Here is a 13,648-nt window from a genome sequence, read left to right on the forward strand (position 1 = left end):
TTTTCTAAATAATCCTGTTAAATCATATCTTGTTACTCCTTCAAAACCATCCCGTCTCACACAGACTATCCAAACTCACTACTGCTGCTGCTGCTAAGTCACTTCAGTCGTGTCCGACTCTGTGCGACCCCATAGACGGAAGCCCACCAGGCTCCCCCTTCTCTGGGATTCTCCAGGCAAGAACACTGGAGTGGGTTGCCATTTCCTTCTCCAATGTGTGAAAGTGAAAAGTGAAAGTGAAGTCGCTCAGTCGTATCCAAACTCACTCTGTGGCCTTATAAACGCTGCATAATCAGGTCCACACCACTTCTCTGACTTCATCTTCTATGGCTCTGTACATTCAGTCTACTCCAGCCAAGAAGTTTCCTTGAACACATCAGACAGTCTTCTGTGTCAAAGCCTGTGTATTTACTGTTCGTCTGTCTGGGATATCCTTCATGGCTCAATCCTTTACCTTCAGATCTTTACTCAAATGACGACTTTTCAGGAAGGTCTTTCCTGACCACCATGTTTAAAAATATCAGCCTTGCCTCATTGGCTAACAGTCCTTATCACCTTTGTTTCCATAATAAACTTATATTACTATGTGTGCATGTGCTCAATTGTGTCCGACTCTTTGCAACCCCATGGACTGTAGCTCACCAGGCTCCTCTGTTCATGGAATTTTCCAGGCACGAGTACTGGAGTGGGTTGCCATTTCCTACTCCAGGGGATCTTCTCAACCCAGGGATTGAATTGCATCTGTTAAGTTTCCTGCATTGTCAGGTGGATTCTTTACTGTTTACTGGAAACTGTACAGTTTTCTAGTACTGTTCCCTGTACTAGGGCAGAAAGTTTTTTAGTTGGTGAATTCTCAGATCCTAGAACAGTGCCTGGCAAATTAACAGACATTTAAAATATTTATCAAATGAACAAATTAGTCATTTGCAGTGTTGTGGAAAATGCACTGGTAGGAAGCTAAAGTGGCAGCAAGAGTACCTCTTAAAATAATTCAAAAGATGATGGTCTGAACTACTAGAGATGAAAAGTAGACCAATGTAAGAGCTTTATAGAAGGTGGACTGGAGGTGGCTAGTGCTTAGTTTTACATTTAAGGATGAGAGAAGAAAGGAGAGTAAATGCAGGAAATCAGCTTGGTGTATAGTGGTGTCACTCTCTGAGATGCAAAACAGGAGAACATTTTGGTGTGGGTGGGAAGGGGAATGTGAAGAGGAAACTTGGGTTCCAATTTGAACATACTGATATATAGGAGTCAGTTGAACATCCAGGAGTGGTTGTTCCATTTGGGAGATGAATATTACAGTCTGTATCTCCAGAGAGCCATCTGGCCTGGAGACCAAGTTTTGGAAGTGAGCAGCCCATGCAATGGAAATCTTGGAAGTTTGTAAGATCTCCCCAGGACAGAGCTTAGGAAAGAATCCTGAGAAGCACCAGCATTTATAAAGGATAGAATCTGTAGAGATAAGATAATATTATCACTTATGTTCTGCTTGAGAAAGGTGAAGCTTAAAAAATTTGAAGCTAATCAATTTGAAGCAGATCTGAGATTCAAACTTTGTGTCTATGAACTTCCAGAATCAGTGCTCCTTTGTGTATCTCAAAGCACTGAATATAACCAGGTCTTATAAAACTTTCTCAGGAGGCAGGTCTGGTGGTCTGGTATTCCCATTTCTTGAAGAATTTTCCAGTTTATTGTGATCCACACAGTCAAAGGCTTTGGCATAGTCAATAAAGCAGAAATAGATGTTTTTCTGGAACTCTCTTGCTTTTTCGATGATCTAGTGGATGTTGGCAATTTGATCTCTGCTTCCTCTGCCTTTTTTAAATCCAGCTTGAACATCTGGAAGTTCACAGTTCACGTATTGTTGAAGCCTGGCTTGGAGAATTTTGAGCATGACTTTACTACTGTGTGAGATGAGTGCAATTGTGAGGTAGTTTGAGCATTCTTTGGCATTGCCTTTCTTTGGAATTGGAATGAAAACTGACCTTTTCCAGTCCTGTGGCCACTGCTGAGTTTTTCAAATTTGCTAGCATATTGAGTGCAGCACTTTCACAGCATCATCTTTTAGGATGCTCAACTGGAATTCCATCACCTCCACTAGCTTTGTTCGTACTGATGCTTCCTAAGATCCACTTGACTTCTCATTCCAGGACATCTGACTCTAGGTAAGTTATCACACCATCATGATTATCTGGATCATGAAGAAATCTGTATGCAGGTCAGGAAGCAACAGTTAGAACTGGACATGGAATAACAGACTGGTTCCAGATAGGGAAAGGAGTACATCAAGGCTGTGTCACCCTGCTTATTTAACTTATATGCAGATTACATCATGAGAAATGCTGGGCTGGAGGAAGCACAAGCAGGAATCCAGATTGCCGGGAGAAATCTCAATAACCTCAGATATGCAGATGACACCACCCTTATGGAAGAAAGTGAAGAACTGAAGAGCCTCTTGATGAAAGAGAGGAGAGTGAAAAAGTTGGCTTAAAGCTCAACATTCAGAAAACTAAGATCATGGCATCCGGTCCCATCACTTCATGGCAAATAGATGGGGAAACAGTGAAAACAGTGGCTGACTTTTATTTTTTTGGGCTCCAAAATCACTGCAGATGGTGATTGCAGCCATGAAATTAAAAGACGCTTACTCCTTGGAAGGAAAGTTATGACCAACCTAGACAGCATATTAAAAAGTAGAGACATTACTTTGCAAACAAAGGTCTGTCTAGTCAAGGCTATGGTTTTTCCCGTGGTCATGTATGGATGTGAGAGTTGGACTATAAAGAAAGCTGAGCGCTAAAGAATTGATGCTTTTGTGGTGTTGGAGAAGACTCTTGAAAGTCCCTTTTACTGCAAGGAGATCCAACCAATCCATCCTAAAGGATATCAGTCCTGAATGTTCTTTGGAAGGACTGATGTTGAAGCTGAAACTCGAATACTTTGGCCACCTGATGCGGAAAGCTGACTCACTTGAAAAGACCCTGATGCTGGGAAAGATTGAAGGCAGGAGGAGAAGGGGACGACAGAGGATGAGATGGTTGGATGGCATCACCGACTCGATGGACATGAATTTGGGTAAACTTTGGGAGTTGGTGATGGACAGGGAGACCTGGTGTGCTGTGGTCCATGGGGTTTTAAAGAGTTGGACACGACTGAGCGACTGAACTGAACTGATAAAACTTTCTGGGGCCAGGCCCCCGCCCCTCCTATTTGACTTGGTAATTTTGAAGGTTCAGTTCAGTTCATGTAATCGGAAAAGCCTGGCTTGAGTTGTCTTGTCACAGCTCTGGGACTTAACTCCCGTATTACTTTGAGAAGTTGTACATAGCCCTACAACCTGTATTTCAGGGTTGAAATGAAAATATTTGTCAATCACTCAGGGATTTTTACATTCATAGAGGCTGTACATTAATAACAATACACGGATCCTTGTTACATTTTTATCCACTGATGGGCTGGGTTATATGCTAATGTCAAAACGTTTCTGCCTTTTAGCTTATAACAACAAGAGTAGTTACCTAGCTTTGTTTGTAAACAACATTTCCTTGTGATCTGTTGCTGCTGCTGCTGCTAAGTCACTTCAGTCGTGTCCGATTCTGTGCGACCCCACAGACGGAAGCCCACCAGGCTCCCCGGTCCCTGGGATTCTTCAGGCAAGAACACTGGAGTGGGTTGCCTTTAGTCAATCGGTATTACCAGGTAAGCAAGAGAGACTCCCCACCGCAGAGGGCGGGGCTGGGCTGGAAGTGGTGAAGCCTTCCGACTGCTTCCTTTCCATGACAACGGTTGTTGTGGTGACGACTACGCCTGCCTATTGGTCACTGGCAAGCATACTGCGGTTCCCCGGGTGTACGTCATTGGCTAGCGTTCCGCAATGCGCAGGCGCATGGCTGTCGAGGCCGTAAGTGAAGCGTCGCAAAACAGGAGGAAGGCGGGAGTCCCAATTGAAACCGAGGCTGACCAGGCCGCTATGGCGGATGCTCTGTGGGCCGAGATTCGTGAGAAATTCCAGACTGCGCTGGCCTTATCACGGGTGGAACTGCATAAAAACCCGGAGAAGGAACCATACAAGTCGAAATACAGCGCCCGGGCGCTGCTGGAAGAGGTTAAGGCGCTATTGGGACCCTCTCCTGAGGACGAGGATGAGCGACCGCAGGCTGATGATTGCTTGGGCGCGGGGGAACACGCCTTGGGGCTGCCGGCTGAATTGGTGGAGGCCGAGGGGCCCGTCGCCCAGGGGGCAGTGAGGCGAGCGGTTATTGAGTTCCATCTCGGGGTGAACCACATTGACACCGAGGAGTTGTCGGCGGGGGAGGAGCATCTGGTAAAATGCCTGCGGCTACTGCGCAAGTACCGACTGTCGCACGACTGCGTCTCCCTCTACATCCAGGCGCAGGTGAGAAAGATCCGGGCGCGCTGCTGTTGGCCGGAGGCCAGTGGTGGAGAGGGGCCTCAAGTCTTGCCGAGACCAAAGGCAAACGTGACAGGCACAGTTTGTTCCCACGTTTGCAAACCTCTGTGGAAGCGGCTTCCTCCGTCACGTTGCTTCTCTTAGTCGTAGTCAACGCATCGGCTACGCAAGGCCCTCCTGTATTGTCAGTGCTCTTTCTGACTCTCCACCTTTGCAAATCCAGTTCATTCTATTAATAAAAACCCAAAGTAATTTGTTTCTTAATTTCAGGTCTCAAGGAAATTGTAGACAATAATCAGAGTGCATTCTTAATTTGAAATAAGGTGTCTGTCTTGCCATAGTCATTCGTTTGCTTCCCAGGGAATTCCTGCCCATTCTTCAAAACCGATTTCAAGATTAACTTCATAGTTTTAGTAACTTTCTTTGGATCATTGTATTCTGAACTGACTTCCTCCTAGTACGTTTGATTTCTTGTAATACTTATTGTTTCGTATTTCTATTGTGCTTGGTTTATTAAGAAATAAATTTGACATTCTCGTTGGGAACGTATCAGTTCAGAATATAAATATGTATGAACTTTTGTGTCATGTACTTTGCTTAAGTTAGCTTCAGTTCAGTTCAGTCGCTCAGTTAGCTTACAAACCCTTATTCAGTGGTTCCAGTTCCTAGTATATGTGATCCAGGGAACATTTACCTCAGTTGATCTTAGGGTAAGTAGGTCTCAAAGTTAAAAAGGACATTGTATAGGACATATTCTGTTATCATGGCCCAATTAAATTAAAAGCTACATAATAACAGAAACTGTATCTCTTTTGCTCATTATTTATAATCTCAGTCCCTGGCACATAAAAGACCATTCTAAATAATTTGTTTGTTGAGTGGATGAACGATCTAATGAAATCCATAAGATGTTGAATTCAAACAAAATCTCAATTATTTGAAATTTTCTTCAACCATTTGGCTTCCTAAGATCTTAATGAACATTTAAAAACTTCCTTCGGTATCTCAAAAATAGAAACCTTCCTTAATGTAATATAGATCTCCAGTATTTATTGTACTTTTGTGACTTTTAATGTACGTGTTCTTAAATATATTAATATCTCTGAAATCAGGATCCATCTTACAGCTGATCGATTTTATGTCAAAATTTACTTGGCAGTATTTTCTTTTTGATACATAAAACGTGTCTTAAAAATTGTAACATCTTATATTCAATGATTTACAGTATTTTGAACAGCCAGCTTTTTCTGAAGGGTGAATTATTAGAGATATTTTTACTAAAACCAGGAACAAAATCTTGATTAGAAGTTCTGGCCATTGCAATAATATAGAAAGCAAAAAACAGTATGAATCTTTTAAAATAAAAATCATTTTTTTTAATGTGATTTATGTATACCTAAAAAACCTAAAGTCATCAACTATAAAAGTCTTAGAACTGTTTGATAAAACAGGAGCTTAACAAAACAAAACCAGGTTATATGGTAAATATATAATCTCAGTAGTATTCTGTATATAAGCAATAATTTGTTAAAAGTGTTATTTTTAGAAATTGCATTTACAAAGGGTGGGATGATAGAACTAATAATCTTAAAAGGAATGATATACCATGTTCCTCAGTGGCAAGATTATTTAGATTCGGCTTATGCTAGTCTGCTTCTGAAGTCTACTGCTCAGCTGATCTGTTTATTACAGGGCCCTTTTATTACATTTAATATTTGCTTTGATGAGAGATTTGACTTTACTAATAATAAAGCAAACTGAAAGGATGGGATAGGATAATTGTATCACATTGGCAGAGATTATCAAAGATATTGATTGCATTCATTGTTGGAGAAACTATGAGGAGATGGATACTGTCCATTAGCATAATTGTTGGTGGAAATATAAATCCATAGAACTTTCTGGAGATCAGTAGGTATCTGAGTCAAGACTTTGACTTAAAAATTTCCCATCAGTATTCTAAAACAATATTGAGACAGGTATGCAAAGGTCTGTTTAACATGGATGTTTGTCATAGCATTGTTAATTTAAAAAACTAAAGAATAAAATAAACATGAGTGAGTAGCTCTATAGTTAAATAAGTACTTGTACATTCATATAGAAGAGCAGTATGCAACCTTTAGAAATGATTTATGTTTGTTCACCAAAATGTTAATACTAAGAGGAGAGAGAAGACTCTGAGGCATGCTTGGAATTATGTAGAGTGATTCCATTTTGTTAGAAGACTACCTGTGTGTTTGTGTTTGTGTAAGAAAAAGTTTGAAAGTATTAGTTCATGGGAATTTATGAGATTCTGACTGCTTTGTTCCAATCTGGTGTCTGCTTCCTGGGAAATTATTGATATACAGGACCTGGACCCACATTAGGTTATCAAGAGAGACTGTCCCCCTTCTACCTTCTCTGGAAGAATGTGTTTTTCTCTGGTTAGCTGTCAGAAATATGCACTTGCATTATCATGCTGAGCAAAATTTAACTTGACAAATTAGTAGGTTGTTCTGCCCACTGCCAGGACATATATGTATAAGGAGGACCTCAGCTTTACTGAGGTACAGCTGACATACAGTAAACAGCTCATATCTAAGTATACAATATGATGAATTTCGACATCACTGTATTCCCATGAAACAGTCACGGCAGTCACGGTAATGATCATATCCATCACCACTAAAAGTTTCTTTGTGCACGTGCATTTGTAATCCCTCACTCACTCCTATATTCTCTTTCCCTTCTTGCCCTCCTCCCCCACATTTTCTAGAGTTTCATAATGGACTTATATGGTGTATACTCTTCTTTTGTCTGACTTCTTTCACTCATCATCATCATTTCATTGCTGCATCGGAGATAATCTTCTTTTTTCTTTTGTCTGTTAATATGGTGAATTACATTGATTGATTTTTCTAATGTTAAGTCAACCTTTCTTTCCTGTGATAAACTCCACTTGGAGTTTTTGCAAGCCAAACTTGGGTCAGATATTACCCTTTTTATGTATTGTTGGACGGAATTTGCTAAAATTTTGTTAGTAGTTTTTGTATTTTTGTTCATGAAGGATATCAGTCTGTAGTTTCTTGTTATGTCTCTGGTATAGAGAAACTATTCTTTCCTCTTTGTTTTTCTGGATGAATCTCTGTAGACTTGGTATTATTTTTTCCTTACGTGTTTGGTAGGATTCACTAGTTGTACTTTTTTAGCTGTTTTTGATTCAGTTTTTCCCCTTACCTATTCTGTTATCCCACGGGCAAGAACATGGTGATGCTCTGTGAGTGATACAGTACTTTCTGATGTATTATAGGATTTAAATTATAAAAATAATTAGCACATCAAAAAAAGTTACCTCTGTGGAGGAAACACTGAAACAAAACATTAACACTATTTTGAAAAGTCAGGTCAGTTTTAGATCCCTTGTATGGTCGTTAACTTAAGGACCTCAGTAAATTATGGTTCAGAAGAAAAACCTGTGTCATTTCTAGATACACTCTAGGTCTCTACTTGGTTTCAGATTTATCACACACCAGAGTTGGTGCTTTCTGTGGCAGAGCCTACCCTGGATCTAGCAGCCTGAATTTGTCACCATCCCATCTAAATAGAGTAAATGTGGCTTACCAGTTCCTGGTAGTAGGTACTTTTCTAGTTAGGTGCAGTCTGCTGGGTTTGGGCTTACTGGTGTCATGGCCAAATGGAGTGTCTCAGACGAAAAATGAATTGACCTAGGGAGTGAGAAAAGGTGACTTGTGGATTCACTTCTAAATTCAAGAAATGAGTTTTAAGGGAGATTATATTATTTTGAGACTGGATGGGCAGAATAATCATTGAATTAGTACTGAGTCTTTAAGCTTCCCCAGGGTACTGCAAAGAAATATAGAGGAGAGAATTGCCCAATCTCAGTAATTTATCACTATAACCTACCTGCAGCTCTAGACACTGAGAACTGATCAAGTCACTTAAAAAAACCCTAAAAAACTATAGAATAGGTATACTGTGTAAAGCCTTGGGAACAGAGGTCTGTGTTCTGGGTCAGCGATCGTATTACCTTTAAACTGTAGAATTTCGAAACATTTTTTTGTGTCTGCCACATGCCCCTTTTGCACTCTACTGAAGCCTGTATTTCATGAAACAGAATAATGATATTAAATGGATAAAATGTAGAGGGTTGCAAAGGAAACCAGTTAATATTGAAGTTATCAAAATATTTTTTAAAACAAATGTATGATATAGTGATATATAAGGTTTCTTATGAGTCCTTTAAATAACATCTATTTTTAAATATAATTTTAAAGAATTATTGAATATTGATGATGGTTTAAGATATCTATGAACTAAAATACAAAGATTTTTTTCACTTCTATAGACCACAAAATCCCAGGTACTGTAACACTGTTACATTTTGTTTCCTGCCTTCATAACTGTAAAAAAAAAAATGCTAAATTTTAAGAGGATATAGTGAAAATGACTTTGAAATGTTTCCTCATCCACATTCATAGACTCTGAATTCTCTTCCTGGGTAACTTGTGGGTTCTTGGGCCAAGGTTAAGAATTTGTTTTAAAAACATTGTTTCCTTATCCTGTTCCCTTCCCTGGGGAAGTAAGCAAAAGATGGTAGAAGCCCAGCCTCAGAAGAATCCCTCTGCCTGAAAGACTGTCCTGAGGGTTGGGAGGCTGACTAATCTCATTGTCTAAGCAGGAGCTAGTCTTCAGCACAGGCCTGATTTGCCCTATGATAAAAGAGTTGGGTAGCTTGGGGGAAACTGAGTTAGTTTTTAAAATGTAACACTATACCCCCAAATTCAGCTGCTTGAAACTCAATTACTGAAATAATAGGAGTCCAGGCTGGCTTGCCTCTAGCTTAAGGTCTGTCATCAGATTATTGGTCTGCTGGGGCTGCACTGGAAGGTTCAGCTAGAGAATCCAAGCTCACTTGTGTGGTTGTTGGCAGGATTCATCCAGGCTGTTGGTCTGAGGCCCTGACTGTTGACTTCCCTTAGTTCCTTGACACCATAACGTGGCTCAAAATATGGCATTTGACTTCCCTCAGAGAGAACAGCAAGAGGGAGCACCCAAAATGGAACTACAATGTTTTGTAACTTGATGTTGGAGGGGACCATCCATCACTGTTGCCATGTTCTGTTTGTTAGAAGCAAGTCACTAAATCTAGCCCAGACTAAAAGGGAAGAGATTGTACAAGGGCATGAACACCAGAAGGCAGGAATCATTGGGGAACCCAATTTAGTGACTGCCTTCTGTTCTTCCCTGGTGGCTCAGATGGCAAAGCATTTGTCTGCCAATGCAGGAGACCTGGGTTCGATCCCTGGGTCAGGAAGATCCCCTGGAGAAGGAAATGGCAACCCACTCTAGTACTCTTGCTGGAAAATCCCATGGACGTAGAAGCCAGATAGGCTACAGTCCATGGGGTCGCAAAGAGTCGGACACAACTGAGGAACTTCTCTTCCTCTTCTTCCTTCCTCCTGTGACATAAGGACAATAGTATTATGAATAATTAATTCATTGTTAATCAAACACTAGTACAAAGCATTGACTTTGAAACTATGAAACCTACTTTATCGGATGATTTATATTGTCATTTTTTTTCTTTTTATTTTCCAGAATAACCTGGGTATCTTGTGGTCTGAAAGAGAAGAAATTGAAACTGCACAAGCTTATCTAGAATCATCAGAAGCTCTATATAATCAGTATATGAAAGAGGTATGTTGCATGTCAGATAAATTTTAATCTTTGATTGAAACTAGTTAAGAATTGATGTTAAGAATTCCTCATTCATAATATTACAATATGACTTTTCAGTGTGCTTTGGGTTGTCTTTATACAACTGTCTATATGGTCACCTAATAGCTAAAATCATTTAATATTTTTTATTAGAGACTTTAGCATTCTTGAAAATAATCCTTGGATAAAGTCTTAATCCAAATATAACTGTGTAAGAAATATTATTCTAATATCCTGAAATACTGATACTTGCAAAATTTCTATTTTGATTTCTACTGAGGATAGCAGTGCTTAAAGGAAAGCAAACAGCTATCAATACTTAAGCAAAATATCTGAAATTTTGGAGGCGCTCGTTCTCAAGTTTCAGCCTGTATCAGAATCACCTGGAGAACTTGTTAAAATACAGTGCTCACCCCCAGACTGAGTGAGTAGGTCTTGGTTGGGACCTTTTTAACCAGGTGCTACTGCTGCTGCTGGTTTGGCTACTGCACTTTGAGACGCACTGCTTCAGGGCAGTGATTTTCAATAACTTTATTTTTTTGAATTGTAAAACCCTTCTGAAATACAATATGTAAAAATTGATAGAGCTACTCTGGTTAAACAGGTTGGAAGAACCCTGAGTCCAGTCCACCAGATGCCGCCTTCCCTCCCTGCTGTGGCAGCACAGGAGGCGCTGCAGAGCTAGTTCTGGGGCTCCTGAGAGCCCCGGGTGAAAACTGTTGCTCTAGAGGCTCGCGGGCCTACGGGGTGAACTTTGTAAAGCCACCGTGTTGCCATTCATTTCCTTAATAAATTCTACGTGCCTCTTGGCTTTCTGAAGAAGGCCGTGCATGTTTGGGGGCAGGGAGGTCAATAGGAATCTCTGTACCTTCTACTCAGCTTTGCTGTGAACCTGCTGCTGCTAAGTCGCTTCAGTCGTGTCCGACTCTGTGCGACCCCATAGATGGCAGCCCACCAGGCTCCCCCATCCCTGGGATTCTCTAGGCAAGAACACTGGAGTGGGTTGCCATTTCCTTCTCCGATGCATGAAAGTGAAAAGTGAAAGTGAAACCTAACACTGCTCTAAAGATGAAATCTATTACAGAAAATATTGGCAGTCTTCTGAAATTAAAATGGACTTAGTTAATTTTGTTCTGAGGCTTTGTGTAGCAGTTTTTGAAATAACCAGGTATTTTGAGGTTTTTCAAACTCAAAATTAAGAATCAATGTTTTATTAGTTTCACTAGTGATTCATATATTGCTAAATTCAGTAGTAAATTCTTAGTCTTCATCTTATTTGAGCATTTGGCATAGTTATTCAGTCTGGCCTCTGGCTCAGTTGAGTAGTCTCTCTTCCTTGACATACTTCTTTTATACCAAGTTGTATTTTTATTTGTTTTTGGCTGCGCTGGGGCTGAGTCTTCATTGCTGCACGAAGGCTTTCTCTCGTTGCAGTGCATAGCTTCTCACTGCGATGGCTTCTGCTGTTGCAGAGTGTGGGCTCCAGGGTGTGAGCTTAGCAGTTGTGGCACACAGGCTCCGTTGCTGTGCAGCATCTTCCCAGACCAGGGATTGAACCTACGTCTTCTGCATTGACAGGCAGATTCTTAACCACTGGAACACCAGGGAAGTCCGACTACTTCTTTTATTTAGCTTCCACATGTTTGTTTTTCCTTCTTCTCAGTTCTTGTTGCTTCAATTCTATATCCCCAACCTCTAAACAGTGGGGTACCCAGAGTTCAGTGTGTTTGGGTGTCTCTTTCCACCTGCATTCACTTCTTTGTTCTAAATACCATCTCTATACTGATGACTCCCAAATTATACCCCCAGTCTGTACCTCTCTAATTCCAAACTTGTCTGTCCAACTGCTGATTTGACACCTGCACTTTTTATGAGGTAGGTAAGTACCTCAAAAACTACTGTCTAACATTGAGCTTCTGATACCTTCCCTTTCCTACCTTGCTTGCTATGAACACCAGTTTCTTTCATGGATTGTTGAGGCCTGAAACCTTGGAGACTTCTCTCCTGCTCACAGTCTCAGCAGATTCTTTTGGCTGTACTTTTATTTCTTAATATTTATTTATTTATTTGGCTGTGCTGGGTCTTAGTTGCAGCACTTGGGATCTTAGATCTTCGTTGTGGTATGTGGAATCTTTTGCTGTGGCATGCGAATCTAGTTCTCCAACCAGGGACCTAATCCAAGCCTCCTGCGTTGGGAGCATGGAGTCTTAGCCACTGGATCACTGAGGAAGTCCCTTTGGCTTTACTTTTAAATTAGGTCTAGAATTAGTCAGTTGAGTTGCTCAGTTGTGTCCGACTCTTTGTGACCCCTTGGACTGCAGCATGCCAGGCTTCTCTGTCCATCACCAACTCCTGGAGCTTGCTCAGACTCATGTCCATTGAGTCAGTGATGCGATCAAACCATCTCATCCTCTGTCATTTCCTTCTCCTCCTGCCTTCAGTTGTTCCCAGCATCAGGGTCTTTTCCAATGAGTCAGTTCTTCGCATCAGGTGGCCACAAAGTATCGGAGCTTCAGCTTCAGCATCAGTCCTTCCAGTGAATATTCAGGACTGATTTCCTTTAGGATTGACTGGTTGGATCTCCTTACAGTTCAAGGGACTCTCAAGAGTCTTCTGCAACACCACAGTTCAAAAGCATCAATTCTTCGGTGCTCAGCTTTCTTTATAGTCCAACTCTCACATCCATACATGAGTACTGGAAAAGCCATAGCTTTGACTAGACCTTTGTTGGCAAAGCAATGTCTAGAATCAGACCGCCGCTGTCACCATCATCTCCTGCTGTAGCCTCTTTTTCGTCTTCTGCTCTTCTACCCCCTTCAGTCTTTTCTCAGCCCTGTTCATCAGATCACATCACTCCTTTCCTCAGATTTTTCAGTGGTTTTCCCATCCTACTCACTAGACTGAAGACCGGTGAAAACTTACAAGTTCATTATCTGATCTGGCTACAGTTACTTCTCTGATTTCATCAACTGTTCTCCGCTGGCTCATTCTGTTCTAGCTACACGGGCCTTGCTGTTCCTGAAACGCACCAGATAAGCTCCCAACTCAGGACCCCTGCACTTCTCTGTTTCCTCTGCTAATACTGCTCTTCCCCTAGATATCTGTCTGGGTCGCTGCTCACTTTCTTCGGATCTTGACTCACATGTCTCCCATCCAATGAGGACTCCCTGGCTACTCACCTCACATTGCAAACCAACCCTCTTCTAACACTTCCTACCCTGCCCCTGATTTTTTTGCTTTGCACTTGTCACTAACATATTATTCATTTTAATATTTTATTTATCACCCATCTTCAGTACCAGAATGTATGCTCCAGGATGACAAGGAAATTTTTGCTATTGTATTCACTGCAGCATCTAAAACAATATCTATTTCTTGATAACCAGTGAGTGATATTTTACCTTGTTTATCCAGATCAACCAAAAAAGGAATAGTGTTACTACTGTGTGAATGCTTGAATGAATTTAATGGAGAGTTTCAGTTTAAAAATGTATAAGCTAGTGTTTAGTTGGAGAAGTT

The 13,648-nt window shown here is 40.9% G+C and overlaps 1 protein-coding gene across 2 annotated transcripts in view; it reads left to right on the forward strand.

Annotated features, from left to right (window-relative positions):
* Positions 1–3,874: 3,874 nt before the first annotated feature.
* Positions 3,875–13,648, forward strand: part of KIFBP (kinesin family binding protein) — a 62,518-nt gene continuing 52,744 nt past the window's right edge. The window contains exons 1-2 of one of the 2 annotated variants that reach the window (XM_055425583.2): positions 3,875–4,396; positions 10,010–10,108. In XM_055425583.2, coding sequence (XP_055281558.2) covers positions 3,875–4,396; positions 10,010–10,108 — 621 coding nt within the window. The remainder of the gene's footprint in view (positions 4,397–10,009; positions 10,109–13,648) is intronic. The other variant, XM_088841932.1, reaches the window with a different exon arrangement.

Source organism: Moschus berezovskii, chromosome 12, assembly GCF_049115385.1.
Source record: "Moschus berezovskii isolate FMDL1 chromosome 12, NW_MosBer_1.0, whole genome shotgun sequence".
Lineage (NCBI taxonomy): Eukaryota > Metazoa > Chordata > Mammalia > Artiodactyla > Moschidae > Moschus > Moschus berezovskii.